The following is a 15,441-nucleotide window of genomic DNA, read 5'->3' as shown; positions in this document are numbered from 1 at the left end:
TATACACACGACTGTATACAAAATAGATAATCAACAAGGACCTACTGTATAACACAGGGAACTCTACTCAATATTCTGTAATAACCTTTATGGGAAAAATATCTGAAAAGGAATGGATATATGTATATGTACAACTGAATCGCTTTCTGTACACCTGAAGCTAACACAACATTGTAAATCAACTATACTCCAACATAAAATAAAAATTAAATTAAAAAAAGATGCTGTTTTTAATATTTCAAGAGTGGTAACTCTGCTCAAAACCAGATATTGAGTAGATTTGAAGTAAATATGGCATGGTGCCATGTCAGCAAATGTGCTAGGACATTGTCATTAATGTCATTAATTTATGGATTTTGGAATGAGTCTCTCTAAACCTATCACATGTCAGTTATTGAAATAATGAAGGCTACCCCTTTATCCCATGTGAAAAAAACTTAGTATAAGGCAGGTAAGATGGAGGGTGCCAGTTGCAAAACCTCTGTGATCTTACACGCGAGTCTTGCATAGCAGCGGTCATAACTGAATTGAGTTGAGTTGGCAAATCAGAGGGCCATATCAGTGGCGATGAAAATCATTATTTCGAGAATTTAAGAAAAACAACTCAGGGAAAAAGCAGTTTGGAGTTTGGGCTCATAAATTAAATTTATAGAAACAAGCCATATTCTGTTGCTCAGAAAGGCCATGATGAAGCATGTTTTCCATCAACTTTTTTAAAATGTGATAAACAAAAAACACGCTGAAATCAGCAATTTTCTAAATAACTCAGGTTCAGGATCCACAGCTAGGTCCAGTGTCCATTACTGCTCAGAGTCTCAGGCCATCCGTATCAGCATCTAAGTCTGCATCTTAACATAAGGATAGTTAATGTTCAGGGGGAAAAGTTAAATCATGTTTAATATTTATAGTAATAGTATGTTTCTTTTTTTTCAGAATTTTTATTTATTCTTTAATTTTTATTTTATATTGGAGTGTAGTTGATTTATAATGTGTTAATTTAAGGTGTACAGAAAAGTGATTCCGTTGTACATATACATATATCCATTCTTTTCCAGATTCTTTTCCCATATAGATTGTTAGAGAATATTGAGCAGAATTCCCTGTATTATACAGTAGGTCCTTGTTGATTGTCTATTTTATATACAGGAATGTGTATATGTTAATCCCAAACTCCTAATATATCCCTCCGCCACACCTTTCCCCTTCGGTAACTATAAGTTTGTTTTCAAAGTCTGTGAGTCTCTTTCTGTTTATAGTATGTTTCAAAAGCAAAGTCACTGTAATTAAAAACACTCAAGCAAGCATTTTGTGGTAATCTTCTTAAAACATAATTTATACACTCAAGCAAGTATTTAGAGGTAGTCTTCTTCCAACATACTTTATAAAGTACTGTCCAACAGATCGTGTGATAAGTTTATGATTCCTTCCAAGGGGATTCTAAATAACTAACACTCACACATGCCAGTGATTACAGAGGTAATAAATGTGGAGGAATTTTTTTAGCACATATATTTGGTCATTGTATTAGCAACCACTGATTGGCATATATGTGCTCAGTAAATGTTTCTGGAGATGATTTGATGTTAGATCTTTTTTAGAGACTTTGCGTGTGCTCAAATTACCAGGTAGTAGTTTTATGACAAAGACAACTTCCCTGAATATGGAAACTTCTTAATAGAGAAGATGGGGAGTGCCTTTCACTTCAATATGGCTTACATATGCATCTTATATATGCAGAAAAAACAACCATCGCTAAAGTCAACGGTGTCAACAGTGACCACAACCCAGTGGTCCACCTTTAGTCTTGCTCTCTTGGTGGCATATGACACTGTTGGTCTCCCATTCCTGATCTCCTCCCGTTGATTCCAAGACTCTGCATCATCTTGCCTTCCCACCTCTTTTGTCTTTCTTCCTCAGGTTTGTTAGCAAGTTCTTTCCCTGCCTAACCAGAAATGTGAGTTTTCTGTAGATTTCCATTGGTGACCTTCTTTTCTCCTTGTTTCACCTTTTGCCAGGGTGAACTCGTTCATTGTTCTAAGAATAAAATCGAGAGTCCTTGCTCTCTAAGAGTGACCTACCTCTTAAGTGATGTTCCAAACTTTCTCTTGTTGAACCTGTTTTTCCTGCTTCCCCTATTCAGTGGTCCTTAGTTTTCTTTCAGTTCATCAGACCTTTTGTTGTCATTATCCGTATTGTACTTATTGACAGTTGTCATCCGTCACTTCGTGTCCTCCAACATGGTAGATCTTTGTACCTCGCTTCATTTTCCATGTCACCTTTTCAGTTGTCTACCAGATGTTTCAACTCACTGTCCTAGAATCATCTCTAACCACTGAATCTGGTGTTAGAGACTCATGATTTGGGCCTTTCCCCATGCTTGTCAGCGTATAACTCATTGAGTTCTGGATCCCAATGCATTTGCCCCTGTCTGGACGTTTTTTCTTGGTCCAGCTCATTTTCACCTTTCCCCATTTCTTCGTGAAGCTTTCCTTCAACCCAACTGGAAGTTATTGGACTCTATGAATTCTTTATTTTTAGCCATGGATGACTCCTATCACACAGTGACTTTAATATTTACCAATCCGCGTGTCTTACCTACCCTGCTCGATTATAAACTTATTGAGAGTAGAAGTCATTTGTTATCTTTGTGTTCTCAGAAGGACTTCCACACAGCTGGTGTGGAAGTCACTTGATTAAAATGATTCATTGACAGTACAGTGGCCAGTAATTACATTTGACTCTTTGTTTTGTTAGAAAATACATTTTCATCTAGATTTAAATATTTTTGCCTATTTTCCAAAAAAATAGATTTTGCATATTTTCATCAAATGGGAATTTGTCTAGCCATAGTTGAAGGAGAAAAAGTTACTTGAATGTCCTTCTAGCATAGATCTTTATTTTTAAAATGAAATTTTAAACATCCTAGGCTAGGCTTAGCATGTGATCCAAAATATTCCTACCTTTTTTTCCTTCTAGATCTCTGTCAGGCTATGTTCCGACTGTGCTGAAGCTATGCTCTGTTGATTATAATTTTAAGTCTTTTATGGAAAAATTGCATTCACTTAAATGAAATTCAAAGTATAGAAAATACTTATTAAACAGAGCCACTCTAATAAATATTACTAATCATATAAACTATTGTAAAAACAAACAGAAAGGTAAATTGGAAAAGACTAATCAGCCATTTGGGGGCTTTAATTTTTATTTTCCAAGCTAGTTATGTCCTTGAAGTTTCTGTGTCAGGTAGCTTTATCTATAATTTTATTCATACATCTGAGATTGAAAGATGTGTACCAATTATTTAATTCCTGTCTGTGGTGCATTATGAATTGTGGCTTAAGAGGAGGAATTTTATTTAGTGGTAAATCATCCCCCAAAACATTAATGATTCACTTATCATCCAAAATAATAATACCACCAAAGAAAATATACCACAAGAATCACTCCCAAATATTCCCCCTAAATAGTGGGAAAACTAAAATGGGATATCTCATGTTAAAAATTGTGACTCAAAAAGGAAATAGTCAGCAAAAGGGGTTTTTTGCCTCATTTATGTTTGGGTGAAAGTAAGGATTTTAGTAAACTAGTAGTCAAAGGTGATTTGTTTTTGAAATGTATTTTTTGTATATTGAGTGTTCTCCAAATTCTTAGGTTTCTTAAATTTAGTGTTCTTTATATAAAAGTATGTATTTGGATCTCAGTGATTGTTTATCCTAATGATCTAATGTGGCTGTTCCCAACCTACATGCTACAGTCACCAGAGGAACCAGAATTCTTAAAAGAGATTCTCAAATCCATATTCACACAGAATATTGCCTAAACAGTAAATAAACAATATGGCTGTTGCTGTACCACTCTCTTATACTATATTTTTAAAAACCTTTTTTTCTGCTGCTAACCAATGTTATACATGCTTATATAAATTTAAAGCAGTACAGAAAAATATGCTATAGAAAAGTAGAATTATCTTTAGTTCTACTACTATGCCAGTCACTATTAAGTGTTGTAGGGACTTCCCTGGTGGTGCAGTGGTTAAGAATCCGCCTGCCAATGCAGGGGGACACGGGTTCGAGCCCTGGTCCGGGAAGATCCCACATGCCGCGGAGCAAGTAAGCCCCTGTGCCACAACTACTGAGCCTGCGCTCTAGAGCCTGCGAGCCATAACTACTGAGCCTGCGCTCCAGAGCCCATGAGCCACAACTACTGAAGCCCGTGCGCCTAGAGCCCGTGCTCCACAACAAGAGAAGCCACCGCAATGAGAAGCCCACACACTGCAACAAAGAGTAGCCCCCGCTCACCGCAACTAGAAGCCCATGCACATCAACGAAGACCCAACGCAGCCAAAAATAAATAAATTAATAAATGAATTTAAAAAAAAAAGAGTTGTAGATCCAACAATAATGTTGATTCATAATAGCCAGAATTTAAATAGCTCTGAATATGTGTCAGACACTGTTGTATGTGCTCTTAAATATATTAATTCAGCCATAAGAAAGAATGAAATAATGCCATTTGCAGCAACATGGATGGACCTAGAGATTATCATACTAAGTGAAGTAAGTCAGGCAGAGAAAGACAAATACCATATATCATGTATATGCGGAATCTAAAATAGGTCACAAATGAACTTTTTTACAAAACAGAAATAGACTCACAGACATAGAGAACAAACATATGGTTACCAAAGGGGAAAGGGAGTGGGGGAGGGATAAATTAGGAGTTTGGGATTAGCAGATGCAAACTACTATATGTAAAATAAACAGCAAGGTCCTACTGTATAGCACAGGGAACCATATTCAATATCCTGTAATAAACCTTAATGGAAAAGAAAAAAATATTTTGATAACTGTGTTACAATAAAAATTGGATTCCTTTAAAATATATCTATATCTATCTATATATATATATATGTATGTATGTATGTATTGACTAATTTAATCTATAAGAACCCTATAAGGTAGGACTTTTGTTATCACTCCTTAACAGATGACAAAGTAGGCCCAGAAAGGTTAAATAAGACTGATATATGTTTGCTCCCAGTTTTTCCTATGGATAGACTATCATTTAATATTATTGCTATTGTATTATTTACAAAAATAAGAACATAGCATGCTGATACTGTTTTACCACTGTCGGGTCCAAAACAAACTCCCCTGAACTGCCAAACTGCTCTTCATTCCACTATGAAAATATAAATAGCACCACCATACAATTTTTCTGCAAGTCCGGTGGGTACTATCTACTTAAAAAACGAAGAGGCCATTTCTCACTGTCTTCACTACTTTAAGCTAAATCCAAGCTCTGTCATCTCCTGCCTGGATAATTGCTGGAGCCCACGTGGCTGGTCTCCCCACTTCCAACATCACCCACTCCTGTAGTCCATTCTCCAGGCAACAGCCAAAGTCAGATTTTTAAATGTCGTGCAGATCGTATTACCCTTCTGCTTAAAACATCTCAATATTCACATCACTCGTGATGGCACTTAAACTGGCACCCTGAGTCATCACCACAGCCCTTGAGACCCATGTAGTCTCTCTCTGTCCTCTTGGCCCACACATCCTACCTCCTCCCATCTCTCCTGCCTCCTTTCAGCTACTCGTTTGCCCTCGTTTCCATCTCTGGAACGGGTCATGTTCATTCCTGCCTGAGGGACTTTGCACTTGCTCTTCCCTTTGTTGGCATCTTCACATGGCTGGCTACTTTGTCCTTTCAGTCTCGCCAGAGATGCCTTCCCAGGCTACCTTTCTAAAGAATCCTAACCAAACACTGCCCAGCCAATCTCGGTCTCTGTCATTTTCTTCAAAGCACTTACCACTGTCTGAATTTATTTCCTTACTTCTGTATTGTTGTTCTCTCCTACTATAGTAGAAACTCCATGAGAATAGAGACTTTTTCTTATTCATCTGAGTGCCTAGAAAAGGGGGGCGGGCATAGCAGGCTTCCAATGAATAGCTTAATTAATGAAGGATTTAAAACACACCAGCGTGTTCAGATAGAAGGATGTTTCCTGAAGTATTGTTTGCATAGGCCTCCAAACTCTCACTCTGCTCTAGATCACTGAATGAATGCTTGAATTGATTGCATGTGGAAAGATTCAACTTTTCAGCAGCTGGTGATGATGGTAGAAGCATCTCTGATTAAGTGAAAGTACAAAAGACAGGTTTGCTTAATTGATGTTGAGTGAGCTTGAGAAATGGGACAAACTCCTTGTCATGTGAAGAATTTCTGGTCACTGAATAGTGGATCAATCACTATGGTGTTGTTATGTAATTGTTATAAAGATGGGGAAATAACATAGTAATTCCTGGAACAACATGGTGCATTATAGATTCTCAGCTGAATTTTCCAGTTCAGTCGGTAGAAATCCCTTTTTCTCACACAGCTTCTTATTGCTTCTCCCTAAGCATCCAACCGTCTCGTGGAAAAAGATTGCCCAGTAAGTGTTTTTGATGATTGGTTAGGATATCCCCTCCCAATTGTCACCCAAATCAGCATGAACCTTTGATAAATCTCTTTAGCGCTTCACTGAGTCATTAGAACTATTCTATTTGGTACTGAAAATAGTTGCACCTTCCTTGTGTTTCCCAAAGAGAGACACTTGTCTTTACAAGTGGAAATACAATGCTCACTCATTTCTGCTTTATATAATATTTTAACATTTGTCTAAAATCCTATGAACTACCTTTGTTGATTATAAAATTCTTTCTGTGCATAATATTTCTTTGATTACCAAGACCAAAAATGACCAGTTTGGGTAGTTTTTCCCAACTCGTCGCTGTTAAAATGGTTTTTAGTGGGTAGAATACCATTTGAATGCATACATTTATGCAGAATTTTTAAGCAAAATCAGCAAAGACATAATCATATAGAGGCAAGAAAGATTTTAAGTGCCATAGGATTAGCTGTTCTAGAAAGAATAAGTTTTTACATGTAGATGTTTGTATGCTTGATCTAGATCAAACAATGGCTATTTACTGTGTATAAGGTGCTGTCTTTAATTTGAGCTTGAAATCCACTTCAAATAAAGCTTGATCATGACAGGGTGTTCCATTTATCTTTTGTGCCCATATTTATCTTAAAGGGATATCTTGAAAAGGATCTTACAGATGATCTGTTCAACATTCTTATGGTGAGAATTACGGCCCAAAGAGGAGAGGTGATTTTGTTAAGGTTTTACCAGTTAGTGGCTGAGCTAGAACCGGAACCAGGCTTCCTCACTGAGCCCCTGTGCCTGCCTTTACCCCTGCGTGTTTGGGACTCACATCCCATGAAGATGCTTAGATGTTATAAGATGTTAATGGATTATACATACTATAAAGGTGAATTCTTACATCCAAAAATCACTCAATAAGCTTTGTGTTTTGATATAACTCAGAATCTAAGAAGTGAGTTCAAGATCTGCTCCCTTCTCCTCCTTTTCCTCTCCTCCCTCTCCTTGCTTATAAAATGTAGTAATGTATTTCCTGAAACCAGACATATACCCTTCCAACCATGTACCATCTTTCAGTTTCAGAGGTAATCACATGAAAGGGTGTCAGTGGAGACTGGAGTTTTCCTGACCCGTCCACACTTTGTGGCCTGTCTTCTTTGTTACTAATGCAGACGCTTGTGGGATAGCTCACTGAGCTTTTGAGGATAGTCTGTCTCCCCGGATGTTTTTTCCCCTCTGTGCAAAGCTAAATGAACCATATAGGAATTGAACCTATAACCTTGGCCTCATTCATTTATCTTCTTTAAAATTGCCTTTTGGAAATTTATGTTCTGCTGTGATGAGATTAAGGTTGTGATTTCGTTCATTCAATAAATAGTCCCAGCACCACACTAATGGCAGCAGAGAGCACAGAGAGGCAGAGGACAAGGTCTTTGCCCTCAAGGGATTAGGATAAGTGCACAAATCACGCACGAATGTCAGGGCAGAAGTGATGACCGCTGGGGGAGGGGGGTGAGCAAATCAGGAATTCACGAAAGCGAATCAGGAGAAGGGAGAGAGGTGCATCCTGCCGGGAGAACATCAGGGGCCCTTGAAGGATGGACAGGTTTCCCAGGAGTCGGAGCGGTGGGGGTAGGTGTACAGATGGTGGTACCCACAGCACCTCAACAGGGATGTTGCAGTGGGGCGAGCACAAGAGTGAGAGGACCTGCGGGGGCAGGCATGAAGGAAGAGGGACAGGAACGTTATCATTTATGGTGTTGTTGTGTAGGGATGATGGAAGATTTCTGAACTGGGCAGTACTAGAATCAGACCTGTATAACAGGAAACGTCATTTGTCAGCCACTGTAGAATGAACTGGAGTGTTGGGGAAGAACCCTGAGGAAGTGACAAGGGTCTGAACCAGGGCTCCCAACAGGGTGAAGAGAAGTGATGGGAGACGGTCAAGCCTGGACAAGCGGGACTTGGTAACTGACTAGATGTGATAGTGAAGGTTTGAACCTGGGTGCCTAGCAGATGGCAGTACCCTTCCAGAAGCCAGTAGACCATAGAGGCTGGGAAGTTATGTAAAGAAGTGAACCCATGAAATTGGAACACTGGGGAAAGGTTGGAGCTGGATATAAAGATTCGGGAAGTCATTCACCAGGAGAGCTGTTTGAGCTGGGAGAGTGGATAAGATCATTAAGGGATAAAGTGTAGAAATGAGAAAAAAAGATGGCCAAAGGTAGAATGCCAAAGAAAATCTACATTGGTGATTAAGACAATGAGAAAGAGCCTGAGAAATAGAGAATGAACTCGGTACACGGTTACAGAAACCGAAGAAGCAGAGGGCTGCCAAGAGACACGTAGAGGCAAGTGTGCTCCCTTGTCATTGAGAGATGTTAGTGAACAAGAAGGAAAAATAATCCACCTTTGCTTTAATTTTGTCATTGAGCCAAATTACTGTTTTAATTGGGATTTCACAATGCATCTTTTTGATGCTATGCTTTCACTTAGACTTCTCTGCATTCGGTTCCACTACATACTTTTCACTCTCAAGATGGTTAAAAACCAATCACATTCTTATATGTAAGGAATGCAGTAGGAGTTCAAAACTGATGAAAAGGCCAGTCATCTGAGATCACTCATTTATCCCAAGTGTTAATCGGGAGCCTAATATGTACCAGGGACTATGCCATGCCCTGGGGACATGGTGGCAAATAACACAGAAGCAAATCCAGGCCCCTGTTGAGTTTACCTTCTTGTGTGGATGAAGCAAACAATAAACAGACTAAAGAAGGAAAATACACAGCATGTTTGCTGGTGACATGTGCTAGGGAGGAAAATAAAGCAGAAGGGGAAGGGGGTTTGGCAGAAGGGGTGTTTTCAGTAGAGGGGGCAGAAAAGGCCTGACTGAGAAAGTGACATTTGGCTGACACCCTGAAGGGAGGTGGGGGTGTGGGGTTGTATAGATATCTGGGTGAACAGGGGGCAGCACGTGCAAAGGCCCCGAGGTGGGAGCAGGCCTGGTGTGTTTGAGGTCTGGCAAGGATGCCAGTGTTGCTGAAGGGCAGCAAGCAAGAGAGAAAGGTTAGTAAAGTCTCAGGGGCCACGTTGGGGCCCTGTGGTCATAGGTTGACTTTGACTTTTCCTCTGAGCATGAGGGAAAGCCCTTGGATGGTTTTGAGCAAAGGAACGAATAAGGATTGTTCTAGCTACAGGGGAAGGAAGGGGGCAAGGAGAAACAGGAAGATGAGCGAGCAGGCTTCCACACATCCTGGGAAGAGGTGTTGATGGCTTGGACTAGAGTGGTCCCAGAGGAGGTATGGGAAGTGATCAGAATCTGGATGTTTTTTGAGGGTAAAGTAAATAGAATTGAACAGATTGAGAATGAAACGAGAGAGAAGGAAGAGTCAGGGGTGAGTCCAAGTTGCTGTATTGGTCTGCTAGGGCTGCATAACAAAGTACCACAAATGGGTGGCTTCAGCAACAGAAATATATTGTTTCATGGTTCTGTAGGCTTGGCCAAGTTTAACGTGTCAGCTCAGTTAGTTCCTTCTGAAGGCTGTGAGGGAGAATCTGTTCCATCCCTCTCTCCTAGCTTCTGGCGGTTTCTTGGCTGTCTTTGGCGTTCCTTGACTTGTAAGAGTATCACTCTCTTCATCTTCACACAGCATTCTCTCTGTGTGTGTCTGTGTCCTAATTTCCTCTTTTTAATAAGAACCCCAATCATATTAGATTAGGGATGACCCTTCTCCAAAATGACCTCATCTTAACTAATCATATCTGCTATGACCATATTTCCAAATAAGATTACACTCTGATGGAAAACTAAAAATAAAATTACCGTATGATCCAGCAATCCCACTCCTGGACACATATCTGGACAAATCTATAATTCAAAAAGATACATGCACCCCCTATGTTCGTAGCAGTACTATTCACAATAGCCAAAACATGGAAACAACCAAAATGTCCATTGACAGATGAATGGATGAAGAAGGCGCAGTACATATCCACAGTGGAATACTACTCAGCCATAAAAAAGAACGAGGGCTTCCCTGGTGGCGCAGTGGTTGAGAATCTGCCTGCCAGTGCGGGGGACACGGGTTTGAGCCCTGGTCTGGGAGGATCCCACATGCCGCGGAGCGGCTGGGCCTGTGGGCCACAATTACTGAGCCTGCGCGTCTGGAGCCTGTGCTCCACAGCAGGAGAGGCCGTGACAGTGAGAGGCCCACGCACCGCGATGAAGGGTGGCCCCCACTTGCCACAACTAGAGAAAGCCCTCGCACAGAAACGAAGACCCAACACAGCCATAAATAAATAAATAAATAAATAAATAGAAATTAAAAAAAAAAAGAACGAATTAACGCCATTTGTAGCACTGTGGATGCAACTAGAGATTATCATACTAAGTGAAGTAAGTCAGAAAGAGAAAGACAAATACCACATGATATCACTTATACGTGGCATCTATAATATGACACAAATGAACCTATCTATGAAGCAGAAACAGACTCGCAGACATAGAGAACAGACTCACGGTCGCCAAGGGGGAGGTGGGGTGGGGGAGGGATGGACTGGGAGTCTGGGGTTAGTAGATGCAAACTATTATATATGGAATGGTCGGACAACAGGGTCCTACTGAATAGCATAGGGAGCTGTATTCAATATCCTGGGATAAACCATAATGGAAAAGAATATAAAAAAGAATGTGTGCATGCATATATATATAGATATTTATATATATATATAAAACTGAGTCACTTTGCTGTACAACAGAAATTAACACAACATTGTAAATCAACTGTACTTCAGTTTAAAAAAAAAGATCACCCTCTGATGTCCTAGGGGCTAGGACTTCAACATTGGAATTGAAAGTGGGGAGAAGGACATGATTCAGCCCATAGCAGTTGCCATTGACTGAGCCAAGGAAAGTGTGTTTGGACAGAAGAAGAGGAGAGTTCCAAAGACTAAAGTTAAGAGACTCTTCAGTTTGAGGAGCAAGACCAAGGCTCACAAAAATGTTAAATACAAATCCCATGTATGCTTGCAGTTGTAAAAAAGCACTTACATGTTAATGGTGGTTTTTAAGTTGTATTCTAATTGTTTAAGCAATCATGGTATTTTCCTGTGAAGCGTAAGAGAGTCAGAGTATGGATTGAGCTTTACTGGCCAATATGCCGAAGAAGTTACTGGTGCTGAAATGGAATGTTTCGAATGCCATAAAGAAGTCAAAGGACGCTAATAAAAATAATAAAGAGCACTTTTCTCAGAAGGAGAAACAACTCTGGAGAACATTGTTTCAGCCCTTGATTCAAGAATTCATTTTTCTAGAAAGTCAGTCATGATGCAGTGCTTTGAGCAGCTGCATAGTTTGTTCCTTCATCTGTTTTTGGTGAGAGTGTAGTTAAAACATAAAAAAATCAATTAAAAAAAATCATGAAGGCAATAGTATCACATTTAGCTAATTTGAAAAACAGAGAAATCATCACCGTAACATAACCATTCTAGCCTTTTGATATGTTTTCTTTGAGTTTTTATGTTCCTGCTGTTTTACAATGGAGACAAAGGCTAGGACAACAAGGTGATGGTGCTGACTTACAAAAAATCTACCCAATGTTTTCTGAACATGTTCAGCTCGAATTTCTCTCACATTCCAGCTCACGTTGCACATTCTGCTTGCTCTGCCCCTGTCTTTGTCTGGCTACCATCTCGTCGTGCTTCAAAACTCAGCTCAGCTGTCACCTTTGGGGAAGACTGCTGACTGGTATATTCTGAGCTTTCCCAGTATGGAAGGCTGAGCCTACAATGTGCTGCCATATTACCCCGCACCTAAGCACATACCATAATGCTGCATGTCTCCACCAACTTTGAGGACAGGGACTGAGCAGTCTATATTATTTCCTCAGTACCTTGCACAGGACCTGTGGGTAGATATTCAATAAGTGCATGTGGGCTAGGAATGAAAAAAAAAAAATCGAATTCTTTGCCTGCTTGGCACACATTGGTCACTGAACTATGAGACCTTATTTGAATTTAAAACAATTTTGTTCAGATTGCACCATAAACCGGCACGGGAATATGTAATATAGCTTGAGAAAAGTCTCCTTAAAAAGTATTCATGTAGATTGTTGCTTAAAAGGTTAAATTTGTCCCTAAAAACTGCACCCTTCAGTTTCTTACCATGAAAGGTACCTGAGATAGTTACCGTATATGGCTTGTTTTTAGTATTGACTGTGCCCCTTTAAATTAGTAAGCAAAATGAAGCAATTTGAACATACCTATGTAAGGTAACATGGGAGAAGATGCAGGAGCTTGGAGGAGTAAAATTGCTGACAATAGAGACAAGAATTATTTTAATTTTAATTTGTGGATTGTTTTGGAGAGGGGAGAGTTTTTTATCTGGCATAAATTGAGATATAATCTGAGTCCGAGTGAAGAGAGTTGAGAAGTATTGTAATAGCCTTTTGATGCCAAAAATACTTCCGTGATGACTCGGCTCAAGATTTCTCTCCTCCCTGTTCACCTAGAATGCAAATAATATTTTTTGGTAAACGTTCTCAAAAACAGGAAGAGGAAGAGAAAAGTTTATATGGGATTATTTATGATTTCTTAGTACTGAGAAGAGACTTTGCTATAGAGAATTCTTGATACATTACTCCCCTCATAGGGTTTTGCCTTCATTTCCTAAGTCACTCGGGATGGGACCATATTGAATTCATTGATGGAATCAAGATGACTGACAGGTATTGAGCTAAGCTGTACAGCATGTCAAATGTGCCACTACACTGTAGATATTTAAATCTTGATTTCTTTCCCCAGCTCTACTTTACGAAGTGTTTCCACTGGATCCTCAAGACCTTCCAAAATATGTTTGGTGTGTGGGGATGAGGCTTCAGGATGTCACTATGGTGTAGTGACCTGTGGCAGCTGCAAAGTGTTCTTCAAAAGAGCAGTGGAAGGTAAATGTTCATGTGGGTGTTCCTTTTACACATTTTCTTTCCTGGTGTGTAGTTTACTTGCACGGTTAACTTGATAGCATTATTGGGAAATAATTCAAAAATGTCCTTAGTTTTGGATGTAATCTGTCCTTAGTTTTGGATGTAATCTGTCAGTGATAAATAGTAATAATGCCTTGTCTAAAAACCACTTGGAGATTCTCCACCGAGCAATATTTAATGGCCAAAATTCGAAACTGTGGATTAAGAGCAACCAGTCAGAAAGACAGGTTGTTTTGGTTGTTGGTTTGTCTCAGTTTTTTTTTCACTTAGACTTACCAAAATCATTCTGTGTCACCATAAATTTAATTTGCATGATCTGAAAGAGCGTTTTTTTTACAGCACGTCTGCCTTGTCTATGTTTCTGTATAAATATGTGTTTGTGGCAAGTTAAAACATTGATATCAGGATCGTGTGTGTAATTTAAGTTGTGTTCCTTACAGAATAATGTCATTTAACAGCTGCTTGAGATTCCAGGTCTCCATTTGAGTCCTACCTTCGTTCCTACTGAAAGTTTCCAAACCAGTACATTAAATGAAAAATTGGACTGAGATTCTTTAAGTTTATGTAGTCTAGCTTTTGCTTCTGTCCAAGTAATTGTACTTCCTAAGGAGAAATGGTCTTTTCATTTGTTTCTTCCTTTCTCCAGCTTCACTTCCAAGCAATTTAGGCCTGATGGTTTTATTAATGTTGATTACTATGACTGGTCAAAGTGTAGAATTTTTTGCTATCAGGAGAAGTGTTGTGTAATTGACACTTATTCTCGCTAAGGAGTTCAGCATTAAGATCCCTGCAGGTGTATTTCTCAGGACATTTTTCTGAGAGATGAATTGGTGTTTCAGAGACTTAAGCATACATGACTTGAATGTTTGTTTTGCTGATGACCACAAGGAAATGTCTTTATTTCTGGGATGAAAAAAGCTGACCAAGTAGTTATTTCTGTGTTTCTGAGATTGATTCTGCATTATTTAATTGATAGTACATGATTTTCCATTATTTACACTATTAATTATTTAATAGTCCCCAAACCCAGCATTGAATTGGTAATAGGAGTTCCATATTTCTTTCTCGGGGTATGAGCTCTTGGTTACAGGTGACAGAAAATTCAACACAAACTGGCTTCAGCACCAATGGAAATTCATTGGCCCACATAACTGGAAAGTCCTCGTGTGGGCATGCCTTTGGGCAAGCCATGGTCTTAAGCCAGGTCATTCACATTCAATCTCATTCTCTCCATCGCTTGACTTTCCTCTGGCTCTGTTCTCATGCAGTTTCTCTCGTGAGAAGAAAAGAGGTTTTGTGTTCCCAGGGGTTGTTATAAAAGCCCCCAATTGAATCTCCATAGACTGAACTTGACTCACATTGGCCCCCTCCAGACCAATCACCGTGGCTGGGGGGAGCAGTGATCTGATAGGTTGGTTCTGACTGGAGTCGGCCAACCTGAACAACCTAGACCAACTGTGGGAATGAGCATTTCCTGGAGAAAAAGGTGAGTCCTGTTACCAGAAGGCTGATTTCCAGAAAATGGGGGAAAGAAGTATGTATAGTACTGAAATCAATTTAATTTTTTAAGATTGTCTTCCCCACCACCCTCTTCTTTCTTTCCTTAACTCTGTGATTGACTCAGTAGAAGATAAATAGGTAAGATATACCTCTGGCATCTTCTAATGCCGCTTTATACCTTCCAACATAAGGGCTCCCCTCCTAGGCTCACTAATTGGTGAACAAAGGTGATAAGTAAAAATAAAGCAGTGAGAGAAGGACATTTAGAGAGGGTGCCTCTGTGTGGCCCTACGTAGGGGTCAGCATTCACATCAGAACCCACGTTATGGCTATTGATAAAATCTGCCCTTCTCTGCAAAAAACGGTTTTCTAGATGTTTTTGTTGTTTTAAGTAGTTTCTCTGGAAGTAGCTAAGGAAAGAATTGTTTTTGCAACTGAGGTACATATAAACATGGAAAAGCCAAAATGTCTGTACGTCTTTTTCTTTCATTGAAAAGCTGATCAGTAATGGATAATGAACCTTGACAA

At 39.5% G+C, this 15,441-nt stretch overlaps 1 protein-coding gene across 2 annotated transcripts in view; it reads left to right on the top strand.

Moving 5' to 3' along the window:
- NR3C2 (nuclear receptor subfamily 3 group C member 2) overlaps positions 1-15,441 on the top strand; it is a 367,026-nt gene that overhangs the window by 159,285 nt on the left and 192,300 nt on the right. The window contains exon 3 of one of the 2 annotated variants that reach the window (XM_036853563.1): positions 13,235-13,374. In XM_036853563.1, the coding sequence (XP_036709458.1) occupies positions 13,235-13,374 (140 nt within the window). Of the gene's footprint in view, positions 1-13,234; positions 13,387-15,441 lie in introns of both variants that reach the window. The other variant, XM_036853562.1, reaches the window with a different exon arrangement.

The sequence above is a fragment of the Balaenoptera musculus genome, chromosome 5 (genome assembly GCF_009873245.2).
Source record: "Balaenoptera musculus isolate JJ_BM4_2016_0621 chromosome 5, mBalMus1.pri.v3, whole genome shotgun sequence".
NCBI classification, from domain to species: domain Eukaryota; kingdom Metazoa; phylum Chordata; class Mammalia; order Artiodactyla; family Balaenopteridae; genus Balaenoptera; species Balaenoptera musculus.
The sequence above is the reverse complement of the archived record's forward strand: the minus strand, read 5'-3'. Positions and strand labels throughout refer to the sequence as shown.